This window comes from Cebus imitator, unplaced genomic scaffold (assembly GCF_001604975.1).
Source record: "Cebus imitator isolate Cc_AM_T3 unplaced genomic scaffold, Cebus_imitator-1.0 Scaffold8, whole genome shotgun sequence".
Lineage (NCBI taxonomy): Eukaryota > Metazoa > Chordata > Mammalia > Primates > Cebidae > Cebus > Cebus imitator.
In genome coordinates, this window is record NW_016107323.1 from 8,453,661 (window position 1) to 8,475,315 (window position 21,655).

Sequence of the window (21,655 nt, forward strand, 5' to 3'; positions counted from 1 at the left end):
TTTTTTTTTGGTATTTTTAGTAGCAATGGGGTTTTACCTTGTTAGCCAGGCTGATCTTGAACTCCTAACCTCTGCCCGCCTCAGTCTCCCAGAGTGTTGAGATTCATTGCGCCCAGTCCAGGCTAGAATATTCTAGTCATTCAGCTTTCTAGCGAGAGGCCACAGTTAAGCCGTGGCCAGTGTTGGTCATTACTGCAGTCGTTACTCTCCCCCAGCCTGTTGTGTTCACCAACCAGAGCAGACCCGGGAGCTCCCAGGAGACCTGCTGGCCAGGCTGCCCTCTCACCTCACTGTTCACTGACTCTCCTGCAGAGGGGGTAAGGGAAGGAGAAAGGAATGATCCTTCCATCAAAGGTACCTGGCATCTCTGTGTCTGAAGCATCTGGTTTTGGGGGCCAATTCAATAGCACTAGCAGCTCCAGTCCAAGCTGTGCCCTTTTGGTCCAAGGTACAGGTCAGATCACCTGAAGCCACAGTTGCTGGAACATCCTTTGGGCCTGCCTCTGCTTTCCATTCCCCTGCTCCTGGTTTGTTAGGGGCTGTGGTATTTTCTAGGAACATCTGGATGGAGGGAGCCCAGTGGGGCCACTTCTGTCTATTCCTCATCTCTGGCTGTCTTCCCTTTTCTTATCGTCTTTTGGTCATCTTTTCAGTCTTATCACAAGAGGAAAGGGAGGTTTGCCTCTCTTCAGCATATTCCCTCCTGGAAGCAGCTGACTTCTTGGCTTCAGAGTGCCCCAGCACTGGAAGCATCTGCAGGGTTAGTTGAGACCTGGGAGCGGTGTTCCTACCCACCCTGCAGCCCTATGTGCTGGGCGTTCAGGGAGGGTCCAGGGCCAAGATTTTGTTGTCTTCCAGTGGCTAGCCCCTGCCCCTTTTTTGGGCTTGGTGTGATGAGAGGGTAAGCAGCTGGCATCACCTGGCTGGGCAGGAATCTCTTTGCTTACCAGTGGGAAGAGGAACAATGTCAGACACATAGCAGAGCAGGAATGTCCCCAGGTCCAGGTCCAAAGGGCTGGGAGGGCTGCCTTCTGCCGGCACATGCTTCTTGGGATCTCAGTGTGAATCGTGTTCAGGAGGCTAGGGGAAGGCACTACAGGCTCAGAACCTACACAGCAACACCATAGACACTCTCTGTAAGGGGGATTCCTGGGGAGATTATGGACAAACTCAGGCCTGGCTGGAAAGAAAAAGCATCGGGAACAAGCCTTCAGTGCGCCATCTTGGTCTCATAGAGTTCAAGGCCCAAGCTACAAGCAGCTTGCTCCAACATCCAGGAGGTCCGGCGGTGCACACGCCTTGAGATGCCTGACAACCTCTACACCTTTGTGCTAAAGGTGAGTGACAAGGCTGTCCACACCCTGGGGCAATACAAATCCAGACACATACATCAGATCCAACACTGTTCCCTTCCTTCCTGATAGGTGAAGGACCGGACAGACATCATCTTTGAGGTGGGAGACGAGCAGCAGCTGAATTCATGGATGGCTGAGCTCTGGGAGTGCACAGGCCGAGGGTGAGGCTCCAGGCCCTCACCCCTGGCACAACCTTTGTTGCTACCACCCCTGACCTGCCCAGATCCTTAACCTCAGCCTCTTCTCCAGCAGGCTGGAGAGCACAGAAACAGAGGTGCATATTCCCTCAGCCCTAGAGCCCAGCACGTCCAGCTCCCCAAGGGGCAGCACAGATTCCCTTAACCAAGGTGAGTAAACCAATGTGCAGGCTATTGTCTTCTGGGTACACTGGAACCCACACTCAGCCCAGGACCACCATCACCCATCTTCTCTTAACAGGTGCTTCTCCTGGGGGGCTGCTGGACCCAGCCTGCCAGAAAACAGACCACTTCCTGTCCTGCTACCCCTGGTTCCATGGCCCCATCTCCAGAGTGAAAGCAGCTCAGCTGGTACAACTGCAGGGCCCTGATGCTCATGGCGTGTTCCTGGTGCGGCAGAGCGAGACACGGCGTGGGGAATACGTGCTCACTTTCAACTTCCAAGGCATAGCCAAGGTATGGAGTGGGGCAGGGCAGGCGGGACCGTGCCTCCTCTCCCCACTGGAGTTCAGGGCCCTAGAGGGACAGTCCGAGCCCACCGTCCTCTCCTCCCCCAGCATCTGCGCCTGTCACTGACCGAGAGGGGCCAGTGCCGTGTGCAGCACCTTCACTTTCCCTCGGTCGTGGACATGCTCCACCACTTCCAGCGCTCACCCATCCCGCTCGAGTGCGGCGCCGCCTGTGACGTCCGGCTCTCCAGCTACGTGGTAGTTGTCTCCCAGCCACCAGGTCTGAGCCTACTGCCCTTTGCTAAAGGGGATGGTGGGCACAGGGAAACTGGGTGAGGGTAGAGGCTTCCTGCAGACCCAGGGGTACAGGGATCTTGTCCTGTGTCCCGTCAGCATTTGCATCAACACTGACGGTATGGTCTCTTTTGGTCACTTGTTCTAGGTTCCTGCAACACTGTCCTATTCCCTTTCTCCCTCCCTCGCTGGGATTCACAGTTGGGCCTTCCCCACCTTAGCTCCTCTGGTTGTCCCCAGGGGCTCAGCCCAGAGGGTCTCCCCGGGCGATCCTCACCCCCAGAGCAGATCTTCCACCTGGTGCCTTCGCCCGAAGAACTGGCCAACAGCCTACAGCACCTGGAGCTTGAGCCTGTGAGTCGAGCCCGGGACTCGGACTATGAAATGGACTCATCCTCCCGGAGCCACCTGCGGGCCATAGACAATCAGTATACACCTCTCTGACAGAGGAATTCCAGGCCTGAACAGATGCCCTTGAGGAGCACAGGCAGAAGTGTGAACTTGTGAATGTAATGATCTTTCCTTCCTTCCAGAGAGATTTAAGGGACACTGTTAACTGCTCGTGCCAGTTTGGACGTGACCCTTCTATTAGGCCTGTTGAAGGGCCCTCCTGTAAGTTTTATCTATCACCTGGCTTTCTCCTTATTGTTTACAGATGTAGTTCTTGTTAGAGGATGCCACTAGCTCCTGCCCAGGGTCCCTGTGCCCAGTCCCCATTAGAGAAAGGAGTTGGGGTGAGGGCCAGGGCTGGCAGTGGAAACTTGTTCTCTTTTTCACTGACACGGTCACAGCTGATGACAGACTTTCTACAGGAAGAGGGGTCATCAGGAAGACCAGAACACTAACAAGCCCTGGATTCTCATGGTTCTCCTATCTACTGTCAGTCCATGTGGCAGGTCTGTTGTTTCCACGCCACAGATGACCACATCTAATCTGCTTCTACTCTCAGCTTTAGGACAAAAGCTCTGTCAGAGGGACAAGCTAAAGGTCAAAAATGATTTTAAACAAACATTTTACCTCAGACTAATTTCTTTAAAGAATTCAGGTTCAAAACTAAACCATTGCTTATTTCACTGCACTGTTTCAACTAACACCCATGCAATTTTTGTAGTCGGAGACAGCTATGCAAACCCTGCCTGACTAGTTCACGGTCTGAGCCAGCACGCTGGCTTCCTTGTCTACTGCAGTCTCAGGACAGCTACCTGCCGCTAAGTGGCCACTGTCCTTCCCAAATGTCAAGAAGTGAAGTGTGTCACCCTTTCAGGGAAATTCAGGCAATTACTGAAAAATGGAGGGTGGCAAGGAACAGTTCTACCCTGGTGCCTTATGAATAAAAAACTGGATTCTGATTTACAGCAGCTTTACAGTAAGAGTTAAATTAACTGAGGTTGGGGGAAGAACAAGTAAAAAGGGAAGAAGGTCTCCTGGGCGCTTTACAGTAAATCTTTCAGCAACAAGGCTGGCTCTGTGCCCTCCAAGCATCTAATGGCTTATTAAATTATCCCACAAGTGGGTTTTAGGCTCCTTTTTTTGAGCCAAAATGGAAGCTGGGAATCTGGTGCCATAACTATTGAGAAACTCATTTAATAGCCCACATTCAGTGTTCTGCTCCAGCTGGCTACTCCTTCATTGGATGGAGAATGTATCTCCATGCACACACAGCACACACAATCTCCACCACCCAGGGAGGTCCTGAAGTTAAATCTCCATCTATACTCGCTTTCACAAGTGATACAATTCATAGGGGGGCTGCCTCCTCCCAGAACCTTTGGAGGTTCAAAAACAAGGGGGTACTGACAGTGGAGTCAGCTGCTCTTGGGTGCCAGCAGAGCCTTTCAGTACAACCCCCCAGGCTCACTGCAGTGCCTCAATGAGAGGCTAATGAAACCTCAGCCTAAAACTCATAGGACTGCCTGCCTGCCTGGGAGGAGGGTTAGGTCTGCTCCTTTCACTTAGTCTCTGTACTCCAAGAGGTCAGATTTTTGCTTCTAGGCTTCTAGAATTTTCTTGGGATCTTTCAGAGGATGTGGAAAGAGCGCCCTCTGCACCACTTCTTTTTTTTTTTTTTTTTGAGATGGAGTTTCACTCTTGTAGCTCACTGCAACCTCAGCCTTCCTGGTTCAAGCGATTCTCCTGTCTCTTGAGTAGTTGGGATTACACGCATGCATACCATGCTCAGCTAATTTTTATATTTTTAGTAGAAATGGGGTTTTGCCATGTTGGCTAGGCTGGTCTTGAACTCCTGACCTCAGGTGATCCACCTACCTCAGCCTCCCAAAGTGCTGGGATTATAGGTGTGAGCCACCGTGCCTGGCCTGCACCACTTTTGATTTAACTAATTTATTTATTTTGAGACAGAGTTTCACTCTTGTTGTCTCCGTGTCCCAGGTTCAAGTGATTCTCCTGCCTCAGCCTCCCAAGTACTGGGATTACAGGCATACGCCACCATGCCCGACTAATTTTTTTTTTTTTTTTTTTTTAAATTAGAGCTGGGGTTTCACCATGTTGGTCAGGCTGGTCTCGAACTCCTGACCTTGTGATCTGCCCATGTTGGCCTCCCAAAGTGCTGGGATTACAGACGTGAGCCACCATGCCGAGCGCCTGCACCACTTTTAATACCAACACTCCTGGGTGATCATGGACCTTAAAGCAGACCCGCCACTGATCCAGATTTGCAGTCCATTTTTAAGGACACCTGTCTTTATAAAGTCAAGCAGCTTTCTCTGAAAAATGAATGCTAACTAGTGTGAACTGAAAGAGTAAGTAACAGTCTGAACCTTTTTTAAAGAAGAAAGGTTATCATGGAAAGTCACTGGTCCTCCCCTCTGCACAGGACAGGTGTCCAGTAGATAATAAACCAAATTAAGTTCCCTCCCTCCAGCCAGAAGTTAAACACCTGGGATATGACATCTTCACACCAGGAGCACTCATTTCTTAGCAGCTGCTCTGCATACATCTCTCAGGTAGTGCCAAGAGGCACACCAGATACAGCAAACTTAGCAGACTGTAATTAGCCATCTGACTGGCTGCAACGTGCAAGCTCAGATTCTGTGGCAGAGATTTGGAAGGCAACCTCCTCCAGACTGCTAACTTTCTAAACTCATCCAAGTTACCAGCTCAAATACATGCTGACAGAAAACTCTCATGGCACTAGGAAGAAGTGACACTAAGCCAATGCCTTTTCTTTGCGTGGGAGCAGGCCCACCTGATGAAGGGGTGGGCAGCAGTGTGGGGCAGGCACCCCACTGGCTGCAGCTAGCCCACCACAGGCACAGGACAGCACACCCCACCACTCTCCTTCCAGTCCTGACCAGGCCCAGTCAGCAACTTCCACCAAGAGCCATGGCTCAGCGTCAAACTGGACAGTAGGCATCATGATCCCTCCAGTCAGCTCTAATCATAGATTCCACCAGTACAGCTTGACAGCTCCTGGCACCATCACTTCCTTCATCTTTTATTCAACTTTTACAAACTAACAGTCACCAGCACCAAAGAATTAAGTCAACTAACCTGCCTTGAATTTTAGACCAGCAATCCATATGGCTTTATCTGGTATAAATCTTCTGCCTTTGATCATTTCTGGACCGTAAGAAAAAGGAATAGCAATCATTAAAATCTTGGGCCAGAGAACACTATTTTTACATAACAGTTTCTTAACCTAAAATCAAGGCCTTGGACTCTTCCCTGAGGGTTGCCTGAGATTCCTTCATGCTTTCTATTCAGGGCTAAGTCCCTTATTGCAAATGTGTTAGCTCTAACATCACCCACAAGCTAGAGGAACTTGCAAGTATATTAACAAGGACACATCTGACATCCAGTGTTTGGTTATAATATACAGCACATTGTGATAACACAAAGTGGATTCATCTTGTATCATTATAGGCAGAAGGTATTTGGCAAATTTTTATGTATTGTTTTATGTACTGTACAAGTAACTTATTCTTGAATAATGCAAATTTTGCTATAATGTACAAATTGCTATATGTGAATTAAAAAGTTTTCAGAATCTTGATTTGCTGTCACAATATTTAAAACTCTATTAAGACCACGGTTGCTCTATAAAAATCCTTGCCCTTCCCGAATACTTGCCCTTCCCTTTGTCCTCCCCGATGCAATCTGAGAATATTAAATGCTTATGAGTCCATGTCAATAAGCAGCTTTGTACATCTTTTCAGCCTTCCTGCCCTCTGGGTTTCTTCCTTGCAATTTTTTTCTGAGTGTCTCCTGCCCCCTACTGGTAAAATAGAAAGATGCCTGCTAATTAATACTCATTTTGGTTTAGGAGATATTAAAAAGGAAGCTTACAGAATCAGTGTCAGCCCAAGGATGTGGAATTTCAGTGCTGCCCAACTCTGGCCAACCTTCCTCCTCCTGAAGCAGATCTCTAATCCACCAAAGAGAATAGCTCAGTCTTGTCTTTTTCTAGAGATACCTTGAACCAGAACTAAAGGTGAAGAAGAAAAATCATTTGACAGCTACCTTCCGGGACATTCAAAATGCACACTTAGCGCACCTGCTTTGATGTTAAGTATCCTACAATAGAAGTAGCTTATACAGACACACACTAACTTGATCAGTTTTTAAAACTTTTTTTATTTTTTAATTTTTTTTTTTAGTTTTTATTTTATATTATCTACAAAGTAAAAGTTTTCCCTTAACTTAAAAGTTGAACCACTGTAGACAGTGATCACCTCATCGAACTTGATTTATAAATAATAATCCGTCAGTTTGACGGTAAGAATTTACTGAACCTTTGTCAAGTTTAGTAAAAGGGTGTTCCAAGTCTTGTTTTTTTTTTTTTTTTTTTTTTTTTTTTTNTTTTAAGCAGTAATAGCAGCAAGAATCACTCTTGTTACTTCTGTTGCTAGCTGATGTGTTCATGACTTTCAAGGGTTATTAAAAAATAAATAACTTCCAGTTTCGGCAAGCAGAGCTGGGGTACCTGCGGGACTTTGAAACAGCGTATGGAATTATGGAATAGCCCCAAGTTCCTAAATGCCTCTACTCGGTCCAAATATCTTCCACTGCAAGTGAACTGTTAGCATTCCTATTGGATGTTACAAGAAATCAACATATATATTTTAAAAACAAAATAAATGAAATTCTAGTTTTCTGTGCTTCCAGTTGGTAGAAGCAGTAGAAGGGAGGAGGGAATTTGGCCTTTCGGTTCCTCCAGGGCAGCCTTACAACTGCTGTTGGTGGTGGGCTTGTACTGTAAAAAGAAAAGCGAACATTGAAACAGAAAACTGGTAACACCACACATCAGCCTAGTGTCTCTGCAGCACATGATTGTAAACTATTCTTGTGCTAGCTGAACAAGACTCAAAATTGAATTCACTTCCCCCCACCTCCCGTCTGTACCAAAGGGGGAAGGGGTGGGTGGGTGGGTTGAAACAAACCGGTCAGACGTAAAACCACTTCAGATAAAACTCCCAAAAGATCTGTTCCTGGGGTAGAAAAAAAGGCCTTAACAATCCCCCTCCCCAAATATTAATCAAGCACCAGTATTGCTTTCAGAATAACAGGTCAGACTGTGAAGTATCACCATGGCACCCATCAAGTAGTAGAGCACAATCACAGGGCGCTCTCCCCGCGTCAGGGCATAGGCTGGGGCCAACGCTACACTCAAAGCCAGTCCATCCACAGCACTTTCTCAGCAGTATCTTCTCCAGAGCTACAATCAAACTCTGCCATAGTAATAACCCCCCACATGTCAGACTTTTGGGACTCAGGAAGGAAAACACTGCCCTGTCCAGCCTATCATAACAAAGAAGGCCAACTGAGTCCTAGGCATGCATCAGCTACACAGAATGCTGCTGCTGCTGCTTCTCATCAAGCCAAATCCTGTATACCAGCAGAACACACACAGACTCGGCTCCTGGAAGCCTCAGGCCCTGACGCTGAACTGATCATCACAGTCCCTCCTGCACACACTCCTGATCGGGTCTTGCTAGTTCTCAAATGCGGGGCTTGAAGCACTGGCCCTGCCTGCCATTCTACCTGTGCGAGCAGAATGCTTTGGGGTGCCCCGGCGGCCCCTGCACACACACGCCTCACCTGAAGGGTGCGTCATATAGGGGAAATGCGCTGTTGTCGAGACTGGAATGGGCTGTAGTGCACTTTGAGCGAGGGCGGCCTGGGGACCGCCGGGTGGCTGTGTCGTCATTAGCATCATTGGCGCATGGGCAGTTGGATGAGAAGGAACCATTCCTGACTGTACATGAGCCTGAAACAGAGAGCTCTTTTACGCATACAGGCAACATCGGCTTAAACAACATGTCAACTGCGTTCCTTTCACTGGGCTGGGACTCTCAGGAAAGGGCAACGGTGGGCCTCAGGGCCCAGTTCTGTTCTCAGGGACACTCTCTAGTGGACTATTTATTGACCTAAAGATGCGCTTCACCTTTGGGCAGATCCTGCAAGGGTCAGGGAGCAGGCACCAAGTGAGCCTAGGTAAAAGGGCTGTGCTGTCCTAGCCCTCGACATTTCTGATCATCGTATTCTATGTATAGGGTAAGGTCTTCACAAAGATTAGACCCCTGATCCAAGGACAGCTTTCTCAATATCATACAAGATACAGTGATGCTTTAGAATCAGGCTGCCATGTGGGGCCTGAAGTAGTTTTGCAGATAACATCCCTTTCAAATAGAAAAGCAGATTACTACATTAATAAATAGAGACTCACAGTCCAGTATGTGGATTACTTGGACCTCTCTTCATTTGCCTCTCTCCCTCTGCTTCTGGCCTGCTCACTAGGCAGTGAAAAGAGACTCTTAAGCCCCCATGACTCTCTCAGAGATATGCTGATGGAGCAGGAGGAGGAGGAGGAGTTGCAGTTTAATGGCTCCAGTGAGATGGAAAGGAGTAATCTGAAATCATCTGGGCCAGCCCAGTGTTTCTGTACCAAGCGGTAGTAAGTTCGACCTGGTCTCACTCACTGTCAAGTTGGAGAGGTAATTTTAGTCAGCCCAAACAGCTGGATTCCAGCTCTGCAGGGGGTTGGCAGGGCCAGGAAGAGCCCTTTCCTTTTTCCCACACTGTACACTGTTCTAGAGCATGATAAGCCTTGGATGAAATGCCATTTTTACTCTCATATATTCAAATGGGCACATGGGATATTTGAGCTTCCTTGTGTTAACCTTTTTGCCCTTTCAGCACAAAAACACAGTGAGGTTTTAGGGATCCCTGACTTACATGTAAGTTCACATGCCTACTTAGCCACCAGCCTCTGCTAGACACTTACAGGACCCCAGCTCATATGAAGCTGACTCCACCAAACCACGCTGGCCCACACGGACCAAACCGGCTTCCCTCCCCACTATCAAAAAGCAAATCAACTGCAGTGCGCTACACCACAGAACCTAAACTTTGCAGGGTGAGGACGCCCAAACTTCCCAGAGCTGTGGAACTCTACTTACAAGGTAGCCTTCTGAGAGATAGATCCAACTGAGTCGCATCTCTAGCCCACACCTTGCCAGAGCCTCACTGGCGCACTATTTAACAGGAAATGGAATTCATTGTGGCAGGTCTCACTTAGACCCGCCTCAGAGAGTTCTGTTATGAAAGTAGCAGAGACATCTAATACAGCCAATTCACCCATAACAGCCCCAGGAGGGCCTCAAGGCCAGCATTAGAGCCCAACTTCAGTGCAGCTCCTTCTCCTCATTAAGACAATTCCCTGGGCCCTGGAGTGCAGGGACCTTTGTCAGCAGCTGATGCAGACAGCAACCACTGAGATGGCAAGCACACCTTTCACCTGTAGCAGCTTACACTGGAGGTGAGCTCCAAAGTGCTTCCAGGGCTGCTCTTAAAAGAGAAATGGGACCACCTAGGTGCTTCCAGCTTCTAGTTACACTGCACCAATGTCCAAGGCCAAGCTCTCTCAAGAGTACAACTTATGGTCAAAGCAGATATATGGATAACCAGGGAAAACAATTGGAAAGCTGTGTCTGGAACTCATGTGAGTAACAATCAAGATGACAGGCCCCAGTAGTCACCTCGGAGGGCTGAGACTCTGTGAAGGCCATCATCCTGGCCCAGCATCCGAGGTAAGTGTGTGGAGGGGGATATTTATGTACACATATATATAGTAGGCTCTATAGACATAGCAAAGCAGACACAGAAAGGAAAGAAGAACTGGGTTGCATTCCAGAGTCAAAGATAGTTTTAAGGTCTCAGTTGGGAAAAACTAAAGGACTGACCAACCACCTTCACTGATCCCACTACAAAACCACACAAACGTTCCCTTAGGGCCAGATCACGTGTATTTGAGTGGGAAAGGGAGACAGGCAAATGGCATGACACACAGGGTTTCTTAGCTGGGAGAGCCTCTAGCTGCTTACCAATAACCTTCATATTCTACCTGGCCTTCACAGTAAGTTGGCTAAAGCTGGTTTACCTGAGGTACGTGGGCCATGTGGGGTGGATTGGTATACGCCGGCTGAACATGAGAAGGATGGATCGTAAAGACGGTCTGCTGTGCTGCTGGGAAACTATTCTGTGGCGACTGTGTGTTGGAGGCAGGTGTCATGGAGGGTGGGGTTGGCGCAAGCCCCGCGTGGTAAATGGCTGACTGCTGCTGTGGACTGGCCAGATGGAGAGCCTGGGCGGCCTGGTGCTGATGGTGCTGCAAAGCGATAGGAAAGAATTGAGAGAAAAACTTCTTTAATGAAAAGCAGCCAAGGAATACTCACAAAGCTGAGCTTTGCACATGTGGGCCTATGATGAGGGGCACGGGAAAGTACAGGGGGAATATACAGGGTGGTAAGAGCAAGGCTGGAAATGCCTCGCATCTGGACATTCCTTTCTGGGTTGCAGAAGCCTGATTCTCAGCCTGGCAGTTAGAAGCTTCTGACCATGCTAAAGTCAAACAAGACTACTGCCCCAGAGAACTGATAGATATCAGAGATCTTTAATTGCCTCTATTACCAAACATGATTCAAGAAGCTCACAAGGAAACCTTAGGAATTAAAATTTAAAATCCCAGCCAAATACTAATTACCTTATGAACTTTGTTAAATTTGATTTTGCATTAACACAAGTTTCCAGAGCTTATCCAATCACCTTATTATCATATGTATCCTTTTTTTTTTTTTTTTTTTTTTTTTTTTTTTTTTTTTTTTTTTTTTTTTTTTTTTTTTGAGACGGGGTTTCACCATGTTGGTCAGACTGGTCTCGAACTGTTGACCTCAGGTAATCCACCCGCCTCGGCCTCCCAAAGTGCTGGGATTACAGGCGTGAGCCACGGCACCCAGCCTTATCATATGTATTTTAAATGTGATTCTTAAAAAAGCAACCACACCAGGGGCACAGCTGTATCCAGCTTCATGAGGGCGGACGTGCTATGTGTTCTTATGACACGATACCTGACACCAGAAATCAGATACTAGGATGAGGAAGCAGCTCCATGCAGATCTCTGAGGTGCCCTTACCTGAACAGGACTGGGTGCAGGATGACTTCCACCATGTTGGCTTTGCTGCTGTCCAGTGGGGGTAGCTGAAGGCTGAGGGTGTGGAGTATGTGGGTGCAGGGTAGCATTAGGGTGCGCATACTGCTGAGCAAGGGAGCCCGTGGAAACTACAGTGAAAGAAAAAGGAGCATGTACACAACCAATGTGTGAAAACCTCCATGGCTCCTCTATGCCTCATCAACTGAACTTTCTTGATGGTTACAATGCATAACTCACACCACTACCAATTTCTATAGTAGACTCCATTTAAACCATGCATTGTCTTGAAAAATAAGTGTAGCTATTGCTTAACAGACTAGCATTTGGTTCATATAATACAGCTCTACATATGATATTAAAATCAAATTAGTTTGCATTTGCTCTTAAAACAGTCACTAGGTTTTCCCAAAAAGGCAACCTGAAAGCACAGGCAGACACTACTCAAACAAGCGCCATCTAGGCATGCGCTCTTTAGCTCAAGGCCATCATCTGGCTAACCTCACCATGCTACTGCCCTGGAGCAATGTCCTAAAGGCACATACTATATTGGGTGGGGTGGGGTGGGGTGGGGAGGCCAGTGCTGTGTTAAGGGACCTGGCAAGACCAGGGATCTATCATCAGAGCAAAGGACCACAATCTCTCTCAGCCAATCATAGGAGCCCCTCTGACACTCAGTTCACTTCCTTGCTTCATAAAATAAATACAGAAAGGAAACTCCCTTCTGAGTGCTGCAGCCCTTTAGAAAAAATTTTACTAGAATAACTTCAAAGGAAACATGATGCCCCAGTTTAAGTCAAAATAAAGATAAGAACTCAAAGCCAATTCTTTGTGAATCTCAGCATGGGCCACACCTTGGCACAAAACCATTTCTTCAGGTCTCTCTTTTTTTTCTTTTTCTTTTTTTTTTTGAGATGTAGTCTCATTCTGTTTCCCAGGCTTACTGCAACCTCCACCTCCTGGGTTCAAGTGATTTTCCTGCCTCAGCCTCCCAAGTAGCTGAGATTACAGGCACGCGCCACCATGCCCGGCTAATTTTTGTATTTTTAGTAGAGATGGGGTTTCGCCATGCTGGTCAGTCTGGTCTCAAACTCCTGACCTCAAGTGATCTGCCCACCTCAGCTTCCCAAAGTGCTGGGACTACAGGCGTGAGCCACCATGCCTGACCTGTTAATGTGTTTCAAAAACAGTAAGTTAAGAATCAGAAGCATGGTAGGATGTGTTCACTACTTCCAGTGACTATGGACAACACACTATGATACAAATCTAACCTGCACGTGGCTATGAGCCACATGTTCTCACAGAGTGTTCTCAAGACAACTCTGGCAAGGCATGATTCCCAGCCCTCTTGAGAAATGAATTCTAAAATCCGTTAAGATAATTACCCCATACGCAGAAATGATTCCAAAATAGTTCCTCACGTTCTTCATATAACGTGTTAGCAAACACAGACTTATGCAGGACTGACTGGGGACAGAAGCAAGCACAGCTTTGGGACCAGGCGCCCTAGCTCCAGCAGTCTGGTAGGCAAGGCTGCTGAGTCATCAGCATAGATGACTCTGGGTATATCCCATGTAAATGGTGTGCAGACGGTTAGGCTAGGCAGATGGAGCAGTTCTATAATGCTAGGTGTGGCAGGGCTAAGGGCCACCAACACTCCAGCCCAAACAGTTATGTCTCCAGTTGCAAATCTCTCTCTTAGCAGAGGAGAGGGCCAGGCAAACAGCCAGTTCTGGGATCACCTGTGCATCCACTGCCAATGCCACAGCTGTCAGAAGTATTCTTTCATGCCCAGTTTAGACTGAATAAAGCAGTTTTGTTTATACACTGGAAAAAAATTTTCCAGACTGCGGGAATTAACATATGCCAGAACATTTTAACGAGAAAACTGTGGCAACATATTCTCTGAATGTTTTTAAGAGTAGTGAATGTCTTCTGGGAGCTGGAACAAACGATGTACAACTGACTTCCTGAGCTTCAAAGTCTCATGAGTCTATGAAGACAGTCCTTTTCTCCTAACTCGCTGGCTTATTAACAGGCCCTCCATCATCATCATACTCATTAAGTTTACTTGCAGCTCCCCCAAATTGTATAGGCGCTGACTTGGTCTAAAAGAACATCTGATGTAAATTTTGAAACTGAGTTTTGCTTGTTCTTGTAAAAATCTTACATTCATTTTTAAAATGCATTTGTTTGTTTTTATTTTATTTTTGACATAGCCTTACTCTGTCACCCAGGCTGGAATGCAGTGGCACAAGCTCGACTCACTGCAACCTCTGCCTCCTGGGTTCAAGCAATTCTCCTGCCTCAGCCTCCTGAGAAGCTGGGATTACACGAATGCACCACCACACCCAGCTGATCTTTGTATTTTTAGTAGAGACGGGGTTTCACCGTGTTGGCCAGACTGGTCTTGAACTCCCGGCCTCAAGTGATCCACCCACCTTGCCCTACCAAAGTGTTGGGATTATAGACATGAACCACTTCACCTGGCCTAAAAATTTATTTTTGAAGAATAAAAAAGCCACATGTAGCTAAGTAGCTACTATGTTGGACAGCACACTTTTTTTCTCACTCTGTTGCCAGGCTGACGTGCAGTGGAGCGATCTCTGCTCACTGCAACCTCTGTCTCCTGGGTTCAAGTAATTCTCCTGTCTCAGCTTCACAAGTAGCTGGGACTACAGGCACCCACCACCGCACCCAGCTAATTTATTTGTATTTTTAGTAGAGACAGGGTTTCACCATGTTTGTCAGGCTGGCCTCAAACTCCTGACTCAGGCAATGTGGCTGCCTCAGCCTCCCAAAGTGCTGGGATTAGAGGGGTGAGCCACTGTGCCCAGCCAACAGCGCAGTTTTTGTAGCACATTTCCATCATCACAAAAAGTTCTATTGGATGGTGATGTCTACAGTTATCATGGTCCCTTACTGTTAAACCATTAGCACTAACCCCTACCCCCACCCCTAGCCTCTTAAAAATGTCATTTGTAGCAATATTAAATCTGTCTAAGGAAAAGCAAATCCCAAATTCTATTCATGGGGATTCATAAAGATAAGAGTACGAAATCTCAGAGGGTTTTTTTTAAAACTTTATTTATTCAAGAAATTTTGCACTAAAAAGTTTTAAATTTCACTTTTAATTACCTTCTAAGCAAAGTATTAAGAATATTAAAAAGTAACAATAAATATGGAGAATTATTATGCCCATGAAGTCTCATAATTAAGTTATTCATCAACTGGAAAAAATGTAAAAATCTTGAAATCATTTGATGAAAAAAAAAAAAAGATTAAAAAAAGATGAAATATTTTTACTATGCATTTTTAAAAGGCATCTCTGCGATTTAAGTTTACCAGTATTTAAAGACTATAATACAGTGTTCTGATCTATAGCTAATTTGCATGCATAGCACAAATCCCAAGATGAGTGAATGTACACATGGGCTTTGTTTAAAAAATATATATATATCCTTTCCCTACATAAAACTTAAGTAGCCTTCATAAAATCTTTTGGATTAAAGATAATCAAAGATGCATTGCTTCTTTGGGCCGGACCTAGTCCAGAAGTTTCCCACTGAGTGTTCCCTGATATAAATATTTATGATTCTAAACATGTGATCAGTCAAATCCTTAATAACACTAACCACATTCCAAAACTAGTTTCCTCAGCCATGATCTCACGGAAACAAATTCAGTATATAAAGCTGTGTTTAATTTGTAACTAGGTTTTGTCATTTTGACTTTGGATGCACAAGTCATAAGAAATCACCAGCATTGCAAAACTTGAAAAGTAAAACAAAACAAAATCTTCCAACTTGTAAATTTGATATTAAATTCAGAAAAAGGGAAGTGAAGGAAAGTTGAAAACTCGAGGGAATAAAAGGCAACCTGACCAAACCATGACAAAATGGCTTAGAACAGGGGAAAATGAAGCAGCAAATTAAATTAGTAGCCCAACTGTTAGTTTCTTTAAAAAAAAATACTGATAACTCCCTTTTAGGGAAAGTTGTGCTAAAGCAATTAAGACTTAGGTGAAATGATTAAAGGCCTTTTAGCTACTTACCAGGAAAATGACACCAAACTACTAACAGAGACAGTAAGATGGTGAGGATAACTACATTTGAGACTTCAAATTAAATACATAATAAAATCACCCACTGACACTATCTTTTACACACTACAATCACAGACATAGTTTCCCCTTTAAGAGTATATACATACAGCAAGACTCCTTTTTAAAGAGCATCTATTAAAGGATTACATTTAACATCTCCTAGCACCAAATAAATTTTTATATATACGTATCAGCTTATTTTTGGATACCAAGTCATGGTATAATTAACGAAAATTTAAGGTCAAATGCATTTTAAATGCTAATATGGCATTTAGTAGAGTCAGACATTGAGCCACCCCAAAATAACTCAAAATGTTGTCCCTAACATAAAATTTGAATACTTAATATCTTCTAGAATACAATGTTTCATACAAGGTGACAAATATTAATGCCACAAATTTCTAAAGGATTTCTACAAATATTAGTACTCTTCCTATTAAAATACCAAAGTCCATGACTAGCCTTATTTTTGTTTTTATTTTTTACTTTGAGACGGTCTTTCTCTGTTGCCCAGGCTGGAGTGCAGTGGAGTGATCTTGGCTTACTACAACCTCCGCCTCCAGGATTCATGGAATTCTTGTGCCTCAGCCTCCCAAGTAGCTGGGACTACAGGTGCACGTCACCATGCTTTTTGTAGAGACAGGGTTTCACCATGTTGGCCAGGCTGTTCTTGAACTCCTGGCCTCAAGTGATCCACCTACCTCGGCCTCCCAAAGTGCTGGAATTACAGGCGTGAGCTACCACGTCCGGCCCTTATTTTTAAAAATTGTCCTACAAATAGGAAAAATACACCTTACAAGTTTTCCTTTCCGAAAGAGAGCTCTGCCCAGACTTTCTCCATGAAGGAGCAACCATTTCTGTACTTTTTGCCAGGTGGGAAGAGGAGACTTGTGCTGTCCAAGACAATGACCTGAGAGGTCATGCTCTCTTGATTAAGCTCAAGACATCCTGAGGGGACTGCCTCCTGAATATTTTATTTTTTGAGACAGAGTCTTGCTCTGCCACCCAGGCTGGAGTAAAGTGGCATGACCTTGGCTCACTGCAACCTTGGCCTCCGGGGTTCAAGCGATTCTCCTGCCTCAGCCTCCCGAGTAGCTGGGACTACAGGCACTCACCACCATGCCTGGCTAATTTTTGTATTTTTTAGTAGAGATGGAGTTTCAACATGTTGGCTAGGCTGGTCTTGAACTCCTGATCTCAGATGATCTGCCCGCCTCAGCCTCCCAAATTGCTGGGATTACAGATGTGAGCCACTGTGCCTGGCCCCTCCTGAATATTTTAAACTTTTAGCTATGCACAAGGCAGAAAGGTTTTTCCCTTAGTATTTCATCAGTTCTATTCAATTAAAAATCTTGGTAGGCATAAATTTCTTCTTATCAGGATATAAATAAACATTTTAAGTTTATACGAAGCTTGTGGCTTTGGGGGTGTGTGTGTGTATGTACATATATATATATATATGGCTGTTCAGGAAAAGCTTCTCTAAACCAGAAAAATATTAGGCATTTCCCAGTCACATTCACTTGGTATGCAAAAATTGATTTCTTGCAGCTTGGGGGGGGGTGTGTCTGTGTGTGTATATGTACATATATATATATAATGCTGTTCAGGTAAAGTTTCTCTGAACAAGCAAAATATTAAGCATTTCCTAGTCACATTTGCTTGGTATGCAAAAATTGATTTCTGAAACAACTGCATTTTCCATTAACTCCAGCCTTCTTAAACTGGATATTTCCATTTTAAAAACTGAATTATTTATAGATATAAATACTTTCAATAATTTGACTGACACAAGGAAAATACTGTTCAACAAGACTATCCCTTAACATGTATTCTTTAAAAAGTGTTTTACTGTACAATTAAAAATTAGTATAAAAAACCCAACTCACTGGCAAAGTAGAAAGAAGGGCTTGTCTCCTTGTTGTATGGTAATTTGGGACATGCTGAATTTGGAAAATAGAAAGGTAAATTAGCCTTTTGAGGTGTGCATTTTCCAAATTTTCTGGAAAGGTTGACATATTAGTACTTTCTTTCTGTATTCATGCATAATTCATTTTTATTTTATAAAAGATGATGAGCACCTTAAACACTGCTACAGAATTTTAAAAAATAGGACTAAGCCGGAAGACACTGTTCTTCTGTACTTAGGTGTCAAGTTGTCATGCTGACTTGCTTAAAAGTGAAAGGAATAAAATCATTATCTAATAAAAAGACCAACATGGCATTCTACTGAACAACCTTGATATAAATCATGTACCAAAATGAAACAATATTTACCAAGTTTAATTCAATAGACACACAATTTTGCAAAACATTACTAATGGAAATGTCATTATCCTGAAAGATTATCTGGTGATGGATCCAAAAATTTAAAAACATAGCAAGAATATAAACATGAATTTTATCATTTCTTATCAAAACATGTCTACATAAAGGAGTATATGGGTATATTTAAATACACCTGGAAGCATACACACCAAAATGTTAAAAGGCAGATATCAGGTGGAGGGATAATGGGTGCTTTTCATTTTTTTTTGTTGTTGTTTTCGTTTTTTTTTTTTTTTTTTTTTTTTTTTTTTTTTTTTTTTTTTTTTTTTTTTAACTCTGTTAGTCACGCTGGAACGCAATGGCATGAGTGTGGCTGCCTGGAGCTCCCACTGCCAGAGCTAGAGCTGTGTGTGATGAATGTCTGCAGTAGCAAATATGATTCACTGGGGTCTGATTGTTTTAACTTACTGTATTTTCTTACTTATCTGCATTAAACTACCAAAAACAAACCAAAAAAGGATTCTGGATCTAACTCTCCCTAATGGCTCTAGTTAGTAGGAAAGGTTGTTTTATTTTTGTTTCTGAAAGGTAAAAGCATCACCATAAAACAAAATTAGATGGATTAGAAGAGTAGATGTGAGGCCGGATGCAGTGGCTCACACCTGTAATCCTAGCACTTTGGGAGGCCAAGGTGGGCAGATCACGAGGTCAGGAGTTCAAGACCACCCCTGCCAACAAAGTGAAATCCCATCTCTCCTAAAAATACAAAAATTAGGCCAGGCATCCCAGTACTTTGGGAGGCCGAAGCAGGCGGATCATGAGGTCAGGAGTTAGAGATCAGTCTGGCCAACATGATGAAACCCCGCCTCTACTAAAAATACAAAAATTAGCTAGGTGTGGTGGCGCACACCTGCAGTCCCGGCTATTCGGGAGGCTGAGGCAGAAGAACTGTTTGAACCTGGGAGGCGGAGGTTGCAGTGAGCCAAGATCACGCCACAGCACTCCAGCCTAGAGACAGAGCAAAACTTCATCTCAAAAAAAAGAAAGAAAGAAAGAAAGAAATTAGCCAGGTGTGGTGATGCATGCCTGTAGTCCCAGCTACTCAGGAGGCTGAGGCAGAAGAATCACTTGATCCTGGGAGGCAGAGGTTGCAGTAAGCTGAGATCATGCCACGGCATGGGCAACAGAGCAAGACTCCATCTCCAAAAAAAACAAAAAAAGAAGAAGAGCATATGTGAGGAAAACAAAATTAAAGTAACTTCTTAGAAGGGATGGGATGGAGACAATCATGAAAGTTAGATTAAGGTAAAAGAGATGAGGTTTGTAACAAAAGCCCTTTCTAAGATAGCTAGAAAGAGTACAAGGTCAATAATTATTTAGAATGTACACATCTCTTATTTTATCAATTTAACTGTTCAGTAATGTTAGCATATTTGTATTAAACATACTACAAATTTTAAAACAATAATGAGAATTTCAATTTGCAGTCATTAGTGGTCCTATGTTTTTAATATCTTTGGCTATGGTCATAACAATTAATGAATGAGAAAAGGTGACATAAAATTGTCACCAATATCTGGATGCATGTTCTTCTGTTTGCATTAAATGTTTTAAAAACCTGGATATGATGTAGCTTAAAAAGAAAAGCACGATTCATACTCAAAGTATTTGGTACCTTTGAGAGAACTTATGGCAATATATTTAATAAATATATTTATAAAATATAAATTGTTCAGGGAAGATGAGTATAAAATTAACACTTCTATGTAAGTTTGTTGTAGTTTATAAGAATGTACTTTAAATTTTGTTTATATTTGACATAAGACTTTGAAAGTCTAATAATAATTCAAATAAATCACTTAAGATTTAGTGAAAAACGTGGTTTAGCAGATTAAATTATGGCTTATGATGGCATAGAACAAAATAATTTTTCCTCATATTTTGTTTAAATAAGAGACAGGGTCTTGCTCTGTAACCCAGGCTGGATTACTGGTACCATCATAGCTCATGGCAGCCTCAAAGTCCTGGGCTCAAGTGATCCTCCCATCTTGGCCTCCTGTGTAGCTGGGACTACAGGCACATGCCACCATGACTGGATTTTTTTTTTTTTTTTTTTTTTTTTAAATAGATGGGATCTTGCCATCTTGCCTAGACTGGTCTTGAACATCTGGGCTAACCAATCCTCTTTCTCGGTCTCCCCAAATGCTTGAATTACAGGTGTGAGCCACCATGCCCAGCTCCTAGCACCCTTTTTAGGGTCTGAAGTACCCCCAAGGGAATCTTGATTAGTGACGATCACACCAAGTGCACAGCTTTGCCCCTAGTCTGCCTCCTTACAGACAGCAATTAAATACCACCTGTGTAAACTGCAGGAGAGTAATTCTGATTTGGCTGAGTAACTTTCTCTTGGCATGAAAGAACTGGCTTTGATGACTAGTTCATTCCAGATTTCACTGGACATTAGATCTAGTGCTTTGTTTTGTTTGCAATATTTCCTATTTATCCACGCATGAATGCACTTTGGGGTTCAAGACCCACTGCTCTTCAAATGGACATGTTCTGGGAAGTTGTTATGAAAATCATCAGTGCCTCAAACAGTATTTATCATATAGGCTGTTTCAAAACCAATGAACATTCATCCAAAAGATGAAGCCAGATATTGGCAGTGAATAAACACAATGGGGAGAAAGATTCTGCTCAACATTATCGTATTATTGCTACAGTGTCTCAAAATCATGGATACCCAAATAGGGAAATTTTAGCTCAAGAGTTTCAGATCTTATTCCAAAGGGAATATGCCAGAAAATGGAAGGAAAGGGATGTTTTTTCCACTTGTTAAATCATGATGTATTCACCAGGAAAGTATAAATAATCATAATGAACTTTTAATCTAAGACTTTAGCAAACTGGAAAACTGTTAAAATATATACAAAAGTTACATAAAAGCCAGCGTGATGACTGAATCGTGCCTTTTCATGCATATTCAGTCCTGGTTAAGACAACTAAAGACAAGCCAAATGACAGGAGATCATAACCCAAATAATAAACCAAGTCAGTTTGTCAGTATCTTTTTCAATTAAATTACAGATGAGCTTCTTGAAAAAAATGTTTTCCAAAACATAGCAATCACACAATTTTTTATTTAAAATGCATAATCCACAATAAAAAGTTGAAAGTGATAATGTGGAAAATTAAGACTGGACTTATAAAACTAAACACCTTTAATCATGTACAAATTCCTATCAGAGGTGAGACTTTGTGGCAGACAAAAGCCTTCGGGAAGAAAGCATAAGCTCTGGGTTACAGGTAACAGGAAGGATGACTGTTGCTGCCCAGGTCCTATTCTCATTAACCTACAGAATGTTAAAACTTTTATTCTTCAAAAAGGACAGAGATGATATGAAAAGCAGTGATGTCTCAAGAAGATGGTTTGCCAGAAATCTGTAAATATATATATATTTTTTTTGAGACAGAGTCTCAGTCTGTTACACAGGCTGGAGTGCAGTGGCGCAATCTCGGCTCACTGCAACCTCTGCCTCCT

At 43.8% G+C, this 21,655-nt stretch overlaps 2 protein-coding genes across 23 annotated transcripts in view; one reads left to right on the forward strand and one right to left on the reverse strand.

The window, feature by feature from the left end:
- Window positions 1-4,366, forward strand: part of SH2B3 (SH2B adaptor protein 3) — a 45,297-nt gene extending 40,931 nt beyond the window's left edge. Inside the window, exons 3-8 of one of the 2 annotated variants that reach the window (XM_017542482.2) lie at window positions 1,236-1,337; window positions 1,425-1,516; window positions 1,605-1,702; window positions 1,794-2,008; window positions 2,110-2,281; window positions 2,444-4,366. In XM_017542482.2, coding sequence (XP_017397971.1) covers window positions 1,236-1,337; window positions 1,425-1,516; window positions 1,605-1,702; window positions 1,794-2,008; window positions 2,110-2,281; window positions 2,444-2,739 — 975 coding nt within the window. In that variant the 3' untranslated portion in view covers window positions 2,740-4,366. The remainder of the gene's footprint in view (window positions 1-1,235; window positions 1,338-1,424; window positions 1,517-1,604; window positions 1,703-1,793; window positions 2,009-2,109; window positions 2,282-2,443) is intronic. The other variant, XM_017542488.2, reaches the window with a different exon arrangement.
- Window positions 4,367-6,558: 2,192 nt separating this feature from the next.
- ATXN2 (ataxin 2) overlaps window positions 6,559-21,655 on the reverse strand; it is a 153,654-nt gene continuing 138,557 nt past the window's right edge. For 9 of the 21 annotated variants that reach the window (XM_017542399.2, XM_017542363.2, XM_017542330.2 and 6 more), the window contains 6 exons: window positions 17,736-17,789; window positions 11,727-11,872; window positions 10,694-10,921; window positions 9,714-9,788; window positions 8,353-8,521; window positions 6,869-7,507 (listed from right to left, as the gene is read on the reverse strand). In XM_017542399.2, coding sequence (XP_017397888.1) covers window positions 7,479-7,507; window positions 8,353-8,521; window positions 9,714-9,788; window positions 10,694-10,921; window positions 11,727-11,872; window positions 17,736-17,789 — 701 coding nt within the window. In that variant the 3' untranslated portion in view covers window positions 6,869-7,478. Of the gene's footprint in view, window positions 6,740-6,868; window positions 7,508-8,352; window positions 8,522-9,713; window positions 9,789-10,693; window positions 10,922-11,726; window positions 11,873-17,735; window positions 17,790-21,655 lie in introns of those variants that run through there. The other 12 variants (XM_017542403.2, XM_017542374.2, XM_017542390.2 and 9 more) reach the window with 7 other exon arrangements.